General features: G+C 52.9%; 2 protein-coding genes across 2 annotated transcripts; both read left to right on the forward strand.

Annotated features, from left to right (window-relative positions):
* The first annotated feature begins 6 nt into the window (after positions 1-6).
* Positions 7-5,906, forward strand: LOC113940564 (hydrocephalus-inducing protein-like). Its single transcript, XM_027631721.1, has 6 exons — positions 7-146; positions 1,983-2,215; positions 2,928-3,177; positions 3,795-3,938; positions 5,385-5,528; positions 5,889-5,906. Exons 1-6 carry the CDS (start codon positions 48-50, stop codon positions 5,904-5,906), a joined length of 888 nt encoding a protein of 295 aa, XP_027487522.1. The 5' UTR covers positions 7-47.
* On the forward strand, positions 5,275-12,930 carry LOC113940563 (hydrocephalus-inducing protein-like; the record flags this gene model as incomplete). The annotated part of the gene is made up of 10 exons (XM_027631719.1): positions 5,275-5,528; positions 6,028-6,341; positions 6,992-7,466; positions 7,956-8,054; positions 8,630-8,839; positions 9,701-9,838; positions 10,901-11,078; positions 11,601-11,731; positions 12,402-12,535; positions 12,794-12,930. Coding segments are annotated over exons 2-10 (1,807 nt in total), but the record flags the coding sequence as incomplete, so codon positions are not given.
* Between the last annotated feature and the right edge of the window lie 306 nt (positions 12,931-13,236).

Below are 13,236 nucleotides of genomic sequence, written 5' to 3' on the forward strand. Positions count from 1 at the left end.
GTTTAATGTGCACTGGAGAGACGCCGCTTGTCTATGCAAGTGTGAATATGATAAACTTCGGCAAGATCCAAGCGATACAGGACACTTCCCAAACTCTCCAGCTGTGCAATCAGGGTCTCATCCCTGCAGCCTTCAGAGTAGAGATCGTAAGTGTCTGTGGGGCTGTTTTCCAGTGAAACTCCCTGGTCAGCAGCAGCCCAGGGAGGATTTTATATGTAAGGTTTCTATATCGCCCTGTGGCAGAGAGGAGGCAAGAGATTCCATCCGAGGCAAGTGGAGCCTGGCTCTGCAGGTGGTTTTAGCTGGGACAGCTTTCAGTGGAATAGTTTGCAGAGTTGTAGGAGCAGAAGCGAGTCTGGATTGTGGTTACAAGTTCTCCCTTTATTTTATGGAAGGTATTTAACGGTGCAAGTCACATTTTTGGAGCTCCGAGATGAAGAGGAGCCTGTGGCCCTTTGCTCCTGAGAGGCCGAGGATTTCCCCATGGTTTCCTCATACCATCTGCATTTGCTTTGTGCCAAAGTGTTGTTAATGGTAGAGACCAGGGTGTGAGGTCTGTCCTCAAGCTTCGGGTGGGGAGAGGAGTTTCCCCCTCCTGGGGCTCAGAGCAACCGGGCTGTTGCACACAAATCCACCTGCGGGGGTTGTGCACCCCTGGAGCCTGTGGCCTCTGTAGCGTTCCAGAGTATGTGGAGAGCAGCTGCAGAGAAAGGCTCTTTAAGTCGTGGAGGCTGCCCAGGGCAGAAGGAGCTGGGGCTGCTCCCCTGGCAGGGGAGCTGAGCTGGTGCAGCAGAGCTGGTGCAGCCAGCAGGGCTGGGCTGGCTGGGATGTGCTCCCTGCTGCAGGGGTGTCTGTGAGGGGCTTGGAAAACAGGCTTAGGAAGAGGGGCTTGTTCTCCACCATGCTGAGTGGGCTGGACTGCTGGAGCTGGTCGAAGCCAGCCCCGACACGGTGGGCGTGGTTGTGTCTGTGGATAAAGCATCAGGCAGTGGGGGAGAGTCCGGGCTCAGCCTCCTGGACCAAGGAGGACGAGAGCGAGTTTTCCACTTGCTGCTTTTCTAGGTGTCTGAGGAGGAAATGTAACCTCCAAGTGAGGGATTTCAGGTGCAGCTTTCTTCAACTCCGCAATGAAATTCTGCTCTCCACCCCTGCAGAGAGCAAGCCACCTCGATGGGTGGTGCTGGCGTGTAAATGATAGTTTTTGCATGCTCATACCAGGCCGGGACCTGTCAAGCTGTGTCTGTACAGCTGTCCCAGTATAAGGCCTTCCCTCCCTGCCCGGGGCAGCTTGCAGCTTTCTTACCCCCTCCATAGAGGGAAATCCATGAGAAAACAGATGACCAAAGCGTTTGGGAAGGCTGGGCCATGCCCACAGGGCAGTCTTCTTTCTCCTGACTGTTTTCCTGCCCTGCTATAACCATTTAGAGCTGACTTTTCCAAAGCAGAGGGCTCTGGGGCACCTCTTGGCAGCTGATGATCAGTGGGAAGCCAGGGCTTTGGTCCTTCAGGGGCGAGGACTTTGGTGCTGGGCTTTTGCTCAAGTGGTTTTGCAGAGTTAGTCTTCAGGCTCTCAGCAGGATCCTCCAGCTGTGTAGCTGCTGTGGTGGGATTGGAGCAGTCGTGGCTTTCTGCAGCCTTGAGCCTTTGTGAAAACGCAGCTCTGTTGTGGGCAAGCCAGGAGAGAGAAAGTAGCTTCCCTTGGCACATACTCCAGGAAAAGACTGGAGAGGGAATAACCTTCTCCTGAGGAGGAGCATCCCTTGGGTTGGGCAAAACTGAAAAGTCTGTTAAAATGGGTTAAAGGAGGGTAAAATACAGGTTGTATAAGCTCTGCTCTTGCCCAGACACAGTAGTTTAGATTTAGGGAAACGAAGCCTTTATGATTTTTATCCTCCTCTCTGTAGTCGTTCCTTTTCTCACACCCCACAAGTCACCAGGGTCCATGGTTTCCACCCTAAATGCACGTTTGGCTTGTCTTACAGGGTGACAGATGCTTGAGGATTGAACCCAGGGAAGGAGTGGTCCCTGCCAAGGCTGAGATTCCTATTGTTGTCACAGCAAACCTGGATGACACAGGGAGATTTGAGGATAGCATGAAGCTGTTCATTGAGAACAGCCTTACCAGTGTCATCCCCATCCAGGCTGTGGGCATCGGCACCACAATTACCATTGACAAACCGTTTGCGCCGGAGCTGAGTTTGGAACCCCAGTTCAAGTAAGAGATCTCTTAACTTCTTCCTCTCCTCTTGGCTCAGCAAGGAGCAGTTATGCTGTAGACTTTCAGGCTATATCTTCTTCGGTGCTCCTGGCTCTGTTTCCCTGAAGCCAGAGATTCCTTTAGAAACATGTTGTTATGCTCAGGTTCCTTAAATTATTAGAGAGACGCCTCTGCCCAAATTAAGGGGCAAACGAGACCGTATGCCAAAGTCAGTAGTATGGATTTTTATTTAACAGTAAATGTGAGGTAGAGAGAGATAGAAAGAAATTGGAAAAAGAGAGAAAGGGGGAGAGAAAGAATGACAAAGAGACAAATTAAGTAGAGAAAATATCACTGCTCCATGGATTCCAATGGCATCCTATTGATCCTCTTCTTGTGACCTTCTTGGTGATGAAGTGTTCTCAAAGTGATGGTTTCAGTCTGGATCCATTAAGGGAAGCCCAGGATGGTGAGGGGAAAAAGCTCATGGTGATGAAGGAAGTCCCTTGTGGTGAGGGAAGATGTGGAAATACTACATTACCGGTATAAACCTATTCCTCTTTGCAATAACAACATCAGAAGGGCACCAAACATTATTTCTGGTCCACATTAAGAGCGGGAAATGAGGACGGTCTCCAAGCTATTAACACCTCAGATTGCTCACTAAGAGCACTTGACTGCAGGGAAATAGCAGCTCCCGTGACCTTTTCCATCTCTGCTTCTCCTCCAGCCTCGTTCCCTGCATTTTGCGATTCAAAGTAACAAACAAGGGGCGGCAGTTCCAGCGGCTGTTCTGGAGCACAGAAGGTTTCAGCACCTTTCGGCAGCGTCATCCTCTCCCTGCCCTCAGTGTCAGCAAGGGCCAAAATGGTTCCCAGAGACCCGCCACCCCTGTATTTAAGCTGCGGCCACGGAGTATGAATCTGCAGCCAGGCGAGACTAAGGAGCTGGTGGTGGAAGGCTTCTCCAGCATTGTCCAGGTGAGGTCCCTGCCAAGGGCTGAGCCTTCCCCATCTGGTCCCCTCCACTGGGGCTTCTCCTGGAGCTCCTTGACATTTGCCTGGGAAAATGAGCAAGGGCCTTCAAGACAGTGTTTAAGGCTACAGGGTTCCATGGCAGCACCAGTGGCTTTCCTTGCTGGCCACCATCAGTTGCTAAGGCTTTTTTGGGATTTCATAGCTACCAAACCCCAATGCTGATCCCAAAATACGGGCTGAAGGAAGTATTGCTCCTTCGGGGCAAACAGGTTACCAGTGTCACCTGCTCAGGCACAAAGGAAGGGCAGAGAAAATAGGTTACACTTAAAAGTAGGAGCCCAAGCAGAAAGTAAATTAAACAAGTGCCAAGTGGTTTCTCTGGGGTAAGCAGAGAGTAAAAGAGAAGCCCTGTGAAGGGAGGGAGTGTCTCACGAGTGCCTTTTGTGGCTATTGGGGTGCAGTGTTATGGCCATTGGAGCACAGAAGAAATAGGCTGCAGCACAGGAAGGAAAGGGGGCAGTGTCTGTTACTTTGTGGCCCGTGGGGGGTGAGGAGCCAATGCAGGGAGTTTGCTGGACACCCTGCCAGCAGCACTGGTGACAAGTGACTCTTGCATGCAGGACGTGGAGGAGAAGCTTGTGTGTGAGGCAATCGTGGAGCCAGAGATAACAAAGAAACAGATAATCAAGACAAAAGTCACCTGCAAGTTCATTTCTCCCACTGTGCAAATATCATACGGAGCAAACACTTTCTATGTGGAGAAGGTAAGTCTCTGGATTGCATCCTGGCATTTAACAGCATGGCTCAGCAAGAGAACTCGTGGGGGGTGTGTGTGCTTGTGTTAACACCCCTCTTTACCCTTCCTGAGGCACTTTGCAAAGTGAGGATGTTTTTAGAGATAAGACTGGTTTTTAACTTCCTCAAAGTAGAATTGTGGCTACAGCTGCACTGCTGAGGGGGACCGTGGCCACCTGGAGAGAAACGCCAGTTTCTGTGCTCACTGTCAAGGGAGGTTTTTGAGGATCCTCCAACACACAGTGATGTCTGAACACCAGTGCTCTAGGGAAGCTGGGGAAACCAGAGGTTTCTGTCAATTCCTCAGGCTGATGAGGAAAAACTTGTCATCTCCTGTGTGTCTTTGCTGTTGGTATGGATGCTCTATGGTATAGCTCTATGGTACAGCTCTGTGCATTTTCCCAAGCCTCACCTGCTTCAAAGGACTCCCACACGTCCTGCAGCTGCAGTGATGATGCCACCAAGGCAAAGCAGGTGCCCTTTAGTCTCTGGATCCCAACTTCTGCATCATCATTCCCACAAGGGGTCTGGAAAAGATGTTGCATTATTTAGTTTCTGTGGTTTTGGGTCTCTCCTCAGGTTCCCAGGCTTCCATAGAAGCACTGAATCCTGGGAACGGGCAGTTCAGATGTAATGAGAAGCTTTTCAGCTCTCCCCGATGCCTGCCTGTGCTCTGCTTGATGCCACACTGATTTATGGAGTACTCTGGCACTGCAGCTGTTTGATATCAATACATCCAGAACTAGTTTCCCAAACTCTCTCTGGTTTCTCTGCACCATGCAAGAAGCCCACCACAATGCACAAACAAGAAGAAGGAGCTTAGGCTGATTATAGCTTTGAGGTTATAGACACCATGTGCCTGTAGCAGAGGCAGCAGGACACACATTGCAGAGGGACTGTTGAGGTTTCTGGCTGGCCACATGTTCATGGAATGTTCAAAGTAGACCTTGGGCTGTTGCAGGATCTCCACCACGGGCCAAATCCTGCTTGCTTTTCTCTTCTGACTGGCATCACTGCTTCTAGGAGGCTGCTGGAGCCAATAAGGCTGTGAGAAATGACTATATGTGAGGGAAGATCGTCTTGTGCTGTTGTGCCCAAGAGAGGAGACAAAATTGGACACAAACGTTCTGGGGTCATTTTCTGCCTTCAATTTTGTTCAAGCAGCTGCCTCCTCTCAGGGGTCTATTCCCTCCTCTGTACATGGGAGTGTTTCCTTGTCTCCCAAGGGAGACTGTGGTTTCCAAACATGCAAAGAATCAGCTATAGAGGAAAATGTCCTGGAAGGTTTAGAAACAAATAAAAAGAGTAAATAGAGATGTATGCACTTCTGAGGTTGAAAAATGTGAAATGCATTGGAAGGGGAAGGAGGTCTGTGGCTCCTTGAGGTTGTTTTTCCTTGTCTCCTGTTTCTGTAGTACCCCGATGATGTCCTGACTCTTCAGTACAAGCCTCTGTCTTTAAAAAACACCTGCTGCCTGCCATTCCACCTTTTGCTGGACTTGGAGCAGCCATTCCTAATCTGTGATGCAAACCAGCAGCCCCTCCCTGCAAGGGCCCAGGTGAGCAGCCAAGGACCCTCCTGCCAGTGGGCTTTGAAGAGGGAGGGCTGTGGTGGTGCCCTTCTGTTGGGAGGTCCTCGAGTCGAGAAGTTTATTCCATAGAGTCAGCAGTGGACTGGCCTGAACTGTGAACTGAGTCAGCAGAGCTGCTGAAGGAAGCAAGAACTCATCTGAATTGGAAAGATCCCTCCTGGCTCTAAGATACAAGGAGAAGGGAGCAGGCAGCCAGGTGTGGGCAAGCCATGCAGCAGAGGTGTCTCCTGGAGAGCACCCCAGCTCTCCAGCAGCCATCCTCTTGTATTGCTGCTGAGCACAGAAACAGGAGCCTGAGAGTCCCCCACCGGAGTGTGGTGCTTGCAGTCAGACCCTCCCCTGTAAAGAACTGAAGGGTGGACTGGGAAGCCTGTGCTGGGGTCACACTTTGAGTGTTTGCGGTTTCATGCTGTCAGACCTTGGGACTTCATCGTGTGGGTGACTGACACTCCTTGTCTCCTAGCAGCCTGTGAAGATGGAGGCAGGGCAGGAACTTCATCTCTACATCAGCTTTAACCCAGCTTATGAAAAGGATCCGATCAGCTGGGTAGCAGAGAAGACTATGAAGATCCGGCTTGTGGAACATCCTTACGAGGAAGAGATCACCGTTCGGGGAGAGGTCTACTTCCCGAATCTCCGTATCCGGACCAAAGCATTCGACTTCGGTTGCATCGTGAGTGGCTCAGAGGATGTGCGTTACCTGGAGATGACCAACTGCAGCCCCATTCCTGCCCACTACCACTGGTCATTCCAGGTGGACAGCAGGAAGTACCCAACAGGGTATGTGCACCTTTGCCCCCTCCTGGAAGCTCTTTTTCCAGATGTCCTGTTTGTACTTTGCAAAGACCAAAGCTGTTTTCCTTTTGACTTCCCCTTGTGGAAATAACACCAACCAGCTGTGGTCAGGCTGGATGCTCAAGGGATAGGTGTTTTCCACGAGTTTGGTGCTGCTGTAGCCCCCCTACTGGTTTCCTCTAGGAAGGAAAGCTGGTGGGGAAATCTGCTTTCTCAGCCTTCTGTGGCCTGAGGCAGTGACGACCTTGGTGAAGGGCTCCTAGTCCCAGCTCCACAGTGCTGGTGGAGGCACTTTCCCAACCCTTTGGCCTCTCTGCTATAGGGTGGGTCCTCTCTGCAAGCAGAGAAACTGCTCTCTGCTCCTTGCTGCCTTCTCTGCATTCCCAGCCTTGGCCTGGAAGTGCTGGAGGATGCCCAGAAAGTCCCAATTCACACCACAGAAAGAGCTAGTTAGCACCTGAGCTGATGCTGAACATCTTGTTACCTTCCCCTTCCTTCTCCTTTTCTGAGACACCCCCTTTCTGAGCTCACTTCACCTGCACCCACCCAGGGGCTGCATCCTGATGAGGAATTCCTCGTGCAGGTGTCCCTCTCTCCCACTGCAGGTCCGTGATCATAGTTATGTTATTTTCCAGGTTCATACCTTCCCCAGCTACCTCCAAACGCCAACCACAAATGTTCACGTTCGGCTGTGATGAGTGTGGGTGGTATTCAAGGAGGTACTTCAGGCCTGGCAGTGTGCAGAAGCCAGCCAAAGCCCCGGAAGCAGCGCAGGACTCTTCCCCACAGTCAGCACACTGCCAGGAAACAGAAGAGGGTTCTTCCCAAAAGATATCAAAGAACTGCGTGGAAACAGAAGAGGATTCTTCTGAAGAGTCATCAGATTCAGAGTACTCCTTGGAATCAGGGCAAGATTCTTCCCTACAGTCATCAGAGTCAGAGAACTGTGTGGAAACAGACCAGGATTCTTCTGAAGAGTCATCAGATTCAGAGGACTCCCTGGACACAGAGGACGATTCTCCTGAACAGTCATCACCAGAGAAGTTCCCGGAAACAAAGCAGGACTCTTCCCAGAAGTCATCTCATTCAGAAGACTCCCCGGAACCAAAGGTGGGTTTTCTTGTGCACCTGCCACTTGTGTTGCCTCCCCCAGCTTGCCACCAAAAAGCCGTGCTCGTGCCGACCTCCCCTTTTGCTGCCCTGCTGTTCTGTGCCCTGAGAGTGGGCTGGGCAGCAGGGCCAGTGGCTGGACATGGGGCGTCTGGGGAGGGAGAAATAGGATACTTTTCCTTGGAGAAGCCCACTCAGATCCTACAGACCTATGCTGAGTTTGGGATTTTTTTGGTTTATTTTCCTTACAATGTAAAATGAGGCTTTTCTGCATCATGATGAGAAGGCTTCCAGTTTCCCTCCTGTAGCAAGCCGTGTCAAATCCTGATCTCCATGTATGCCCTTCCCAACCCAGCTAGACCACCCGTTTTTGGGTCTCTGCCTTCACCCAAGTGCCAGCATTGCAGTGACAGCCCCAGAGCTGGCTTTTATAGAGTGAGACTTGGCAAGGTGGCTGTGTCCTGGAATGGAAAGTGCCTTGTCTTCCAGGTGCCACCATCCACTGCTGCAGGGCCTCAGAGCTCAGCAGAGACGGAGGAGTCTGGGCAGTCAGAGGAGGCAAAGCCCCCTGGCTTCAGAGCGGAGGAGGTGAGTGGGAATCTCTCTCACTTGCACGTTTTCAGCGTGGCAAGCAGGTCTGTTGCCCCCAGAGCTACAGAACTTCCTGTGCAGCACCCATGGAGGGCATTGCTCCCCTGGTACCTCATCAGGTGCTCAACAGGATATTTTTCAGGATCTTTTGGTGAGCAGCCTGTAAGTCAGAGAGAGAGGGAAAAGCCTCAGGAGTCAGGTGAGCTGGGCTGGAGTCCTTCCCTCAGCTCCAAGAGCTCTCACCTCCAAGTCTCCTGCTTTTCTGAAGGCAGTAAAAACTGGTTTTAAAGGCAAGTTCTGCGGCAGAGAGAATGTCTTGCTGCCAGGAGACATCCCAGTTTACTTTAATGTCTGGTATTAATTAATGCATTGAGCAGTGAGTATGGCAGAAGATTTTCGCCATGCTCCCTCCACTGGTCAGTGGCATGGAGGCAGGATGAGATTAGGATGCTTCTGGCTGGTGTTTGAGGAATAGGCCCCTCCAGCTACGGTTGTACTTTGCTCCAAGCCACGGCTGCTCTTCTGCACCCATTTCCACGCTCGACGACTCGATCCCCCCTCCCCTCCTGCAGGTTTTCGCTGTCCAGCCGGTGTCCGGTGTGCTGCAGCCAGGCAACAGCCAGCAGGTGGCCTTCACCTTCTTTGGCCACGCCGACATCATGGCCCATGTCACGGCCCTGTGCCAGGTGGAGGGAGGCCCGACCTACAAGGTGGAGCTGAGGGGGGAGACTTCGGTCCTCACCTACCACCTGAGCGTCAAGGAGATCGACTTTGGGCTGCAGGTACCACCCCCTTCTCCTGGCAGAGCTGCTGCCTTGGGACCATCACCAGCAGGTTGCTGCCCAGCCTGGCCCAGGGCTCTCTCCCCTTCCCAGCTCCTTCGTTGGCTCTGGGGCTTGGAAGTACAACCTTGGAGGGATATGTCTGGCATCCAGACTGCTTTGTAATGGCCATCTCCACCCCCCTCCAAAACGTTAGGAATTCCTTCTCTTCAGGGTACCTAATGCTGCCTCCTGGAGCAAGCAGGATCCCAGTGGGGATGTCCAGAGCAACATGTCCCTGAGACATCCCTCTGCTGATCCACACTCCTAAAGCCTGAGCTCCAACGAGATGCTCCTGCTTAATGCTGTTGCTTAATCCACAAAATAACCCAGTTGGGCTTCCCGTCATTGCAGTTGGAGAGAATGTCCCAGAATAATCCCCACTTTACTACTTTTCAGTTTAAAATCCACAGATCTTTCCAGCTGCTGTCTCTGTCTTGGTGCCCCATCTGTCTCCCTTTTTGCTGGTATGTTGCTTGCCAATACTTGCATGCAGGTGCCTTTTCTTCTGGAATGCCTCGATGTTGCCTCCTTTGTTTCTCCTGGCTGTTGGTGACCCCTCAGAGTGCAGAGGGCCCATGTCCCCTGGTTCATTAACTGCTGGCCCTCCCATGGTTGTTCCTGCCCCTCTGCGTGCTGCCAGAACTCTCTGTTCCTGTGCAGGTCCCTGTGCCTGGGGGTTCCCCACATTCCCAAGTGCCTGTAGCTCATCCCCAGTCCCTGCTCCTGCGGTGTGTCTGCTTTCAACCCCATGAAAGAGGAAGGAGATTCCCAGCAGCAGGCCTGTGTCTGTAACTTCCCACTCCTCTGTCCTCTCTTCAGCTCTTTAATGAAGTCCTTAAAGCAGAGGTCACCCTGCAGAACAACGGGAAGATCAAATTCACCTACGTGGTACAGAGCCCCAGCACTGGCACTGCAAAGAACCCTCTGCCTGGTGTGCTCGAGGTCCTGCCCAACACAGTGAGTGGCACAATTGACTGACACCAGCCCTGTATCAGGTGGCCAAGGAGAGGGTTAAAGAGAAAAAGGGGGGGAAAACAAAACCAAACCCAGCCATGAGAGACAGAGCTGTAAGCAGTTGCTGCTGGGGGCAGAAAAGGTCAAGCAAGTGCCATCCTGACAGACTCCCTGTGGCCTTGGCTGCCGAGTGGCTCTGCCATCCCAGGGCAGCCACCGGCGGGAGGCACGAGCATGTTGGTCACTCCTTGGCCCCCGACTGCTGAGCTCTGTGGCTGTGCTGGCACTGAGGCTCTTCTGAGGGTCACCTTACCCCAGCTGTGGGATCAGACAGGAATTATTCCTTGCCCGTGCCTCCCCCGTGCCAGCACTAAGCAGCACTTACATATTCCTTGCTTGGGCTTGAAGCTCCTCTGCCAGAAATAGTCTCAGCCCCTGTGCTGGTCCTTCCCTCCCCCAAGCTGTGCTGCTCTGGAGCAGCTTTGTGGGGCAGTGAGGGGGTCAGGGAGGAGTGGGGCTGGAAGAGCAAAGAGAGGAATTTGGAGCATCCCACCACTGTCCCAGCTTCTCAGTGCTGCCTGGATGTCTTTGAGGTGAAGCAGTGTTCCTTTGTCCCTCTTTGCAATGGGAAGAGGAAGCCTTTTGGCTTTCCCATTTCTTCCTGCCTGTCTCCTACAAGGGGTGACAGGAGCTGCTGGCTCTGCTGAGAGCGTGGGCACTTCACTCCTCTTCCAGAGTGGTGGCAAAAGAGCTTTTATCTGTTCAGCCTGGCTCTTGCCGGCAGAGGGCAAACCCCGTTAGCAGCAGAGCCGTGCTCACGCTGAGCACAGGGCAGGCTCTGCTGGGGGTGCAGCCTTAGGAGCCCTCGGAAGGACACACTGCACCCTCTGCACCCTCGCCTTGGAGGCTCGAGCTTTTGGGTACGAGGAAGGTAGAAGGTGATGTAGTCTGACGTTTTCTTCCAGATGAGAACCTGTCTTCTCTTCTCAGCCTGTCTGTGGCCTGAGCCTTCCTCCATCACACCCTCTTTGATGCATTGCCTCCCTCTTCTCCTGTCCCTTGCAGGCTTCCATTGAACCTGGCAAGGAGCAAGTGCTGAAGCTCTCTTACCTGCCAGGAATGCCAGGAGTCTTCTGCAGGACTTTCCAGGTTCAAGTGGGTCACCTGAAACCAGCAGAAATCTCCCTGAAAGGAGTGGCGGTCTTTGCCGCGATCTGTCTGGACCTGCCCTGGAGCATCAAAGGTGAGCACTGCCCGTCTGCTCCCCAGCAAAGTCCCCACTGGGGTTTTTCCCGACCGTAATGCCCAGAGGGCAGCTCACACCCATCTCCACCAAGCCTGGAGGTTGCAGGGCTGCCAGACCAACACTCACCCCTCTGGTTGCTTCCTGAGTCTTGAGCAGACAAGCACATATAGGCTTTGTCCCAGGAACCATCCTGCAGCTCTTGCCAGCACATCTGTCAGAGGCCTGGAAAGATGGCTAGACAGAAGAGCTTGGGAAAGCTGTAAGAGACTGGCAGGGCTTTTGGCAGGGTTGGATTTGCATGACACTGCAGGGGATGAGATGCTCCTCTGTGGGGCGGAAGATAGGTGGGAGTGACCATGAGGATTCAGAGACAAGCAGCAGCGTCCACTTTCCAGAGATGGCTTTCCATCGATGGGTTGTGTCTGGGAGAGACCAGCATTCAGGGGAGTGGGACTTCTCAGCTTAAATGGCATTAGCACTGCACCCACACTTCTATTTGTGAATGTTTTCTTCCTTCAGGAAGTGAAAAATATAAGAGGCTACTGAAACAGTTGAAAGAAAAGCTGAAAAAAGACAAGCAGGACAAGAAAGCACGTGTTTGGAGGAAGGCTCGAATCAGGAATCAACACGTGAAGGGCCCTGACATTGTGGTAAGAACAGCTGCAGTCCCATTTGGCACATGCCACCCTCCCCATGTCACTTGAGGCCCTGGCACCCCACAACACCCCACAACAGCTTCTCAGTGCCCTGCTGGCACTTGGGACCTCCCTGCCCACACCTGACCACAAACATTCATCAGCTCAGCGTTGCCCCACCTCTGGTCATGGTCTCTCCTGGAGATGTACCAAGCTTCCTGGCTACTCCCCTTGCTGGGGAGTTTGTTGCTCCCAAATCAAGCCCTAGCAGATTTACAGACCTTAGTAGCAGCAGCCTGACTGTGCCCTGGGACCGTGCTGGCAGTGCTCAACTCCAAGAGGCACCAGCTGGGTCGGGGTTCCCTTTTCAAGGCAGTTTTTGTCCAAGCTGCTTTGGCACTGGCTGGGGACAGGCAAATACCTGAAGCTCTGGAAGGCTGCTGGCTTGTCTGTCTGGCCAGATCAGCTTTTCTAGCAGTAGGTGGGAAGGCACAGATGCTGCAGTTATTTCCCTGGAGAGAAGGTCCTGGCTAAGAGAGCAGAATGTGTCACGGACACTAAGCAGCCAGACAGGAGGACCCCCATTCACCCTCTCAACAAGAGCAGGGTGGGATCCTCTTTCACATACAAGCCTGGGCCTTGGGAAGGGTCTTTGCTAACCAGCCACTGCCTTCCCTTCCCTCAGGCAAACACTTGGCTGAGGATGGAGATGGAGCGGATGCTGATAAAGGAAAATGCTCTGCGGCTGCAACCAACCCTCATCTCCCGCCCCCCAGAGGACACTGTCTTTGACAAGCACATTCCTCAGAAGCTTGTCCAGTGAGTCCCTACTCCTGTCCCCTCTGCAGGTGCCCTGAGGGCAACACCCAGCAGTGTCCCCTGCTCCTGAGAGCTCCTTGTACATGCAGAGCTGGGAACAGTGGGCACTTCAGAAAGGGTCTGATCCCAGTAGCTGTGACAGCAATAGCTCGTGAGCAGCTGACTGTCCTCCCTTCCCCAGCGCCGCGCTGAGCTTTGGAGCTGCTTAAACATGTAGCCACGCTGTTGTTTAAGGACTGTCCTTACTCTTCCTTCCAGAGTTGAGCTGCCTGAGTACATCCTGGACATGGGCACTGTCGTTCAGGGTTTCAGTAAAAGCTGTATTGTGAAGATCACCAACACCTGGAGGTACCCAGTGGCCGTCCGGGCCAATGAACGTGCCCTGCGTGACACAGGTAACCAGTGCTGGAGAGGCTTCCCGTGGGCTGCAAGGAGCTGTCTCAGATAGATTAGCTTAAGTCACTGCACATGGGGAGGTTTTTTGAGCTTCTTCCTCCCAGTGCCCCTGCTGGGAGCTTCAGGGCCAGAATTCTCCTGGCCAGACATGCCCAGGGACCTGGCCTGCCTGTGACTGCCCTGATGCTTCCCTGCAGGGGCCTGATGGGCTGATTACCCTCATCACCTGCCAGCATCTTCTGCCTTTGGTTCCCATCGGCATCAAGTTTCTTTGGGCACTCCGCGGGTGTGTTGCAAACAGATGG

Source organism: Corapipo altera, unplaced genomic scaffold (assembly GCF_003945725.1).
Source record: "Corapipo altera isolate COAL_440 unplaced genomic scaffold, ASM394572v1 342, whole genome shotgun sequence".
Taxonomy (NCBI): domain Eukaryota; kingdom Metazoa; phylum Chordata; class Aves; order Passeriformes; family Pipridae; genus Corapipo; species Corapipo altera.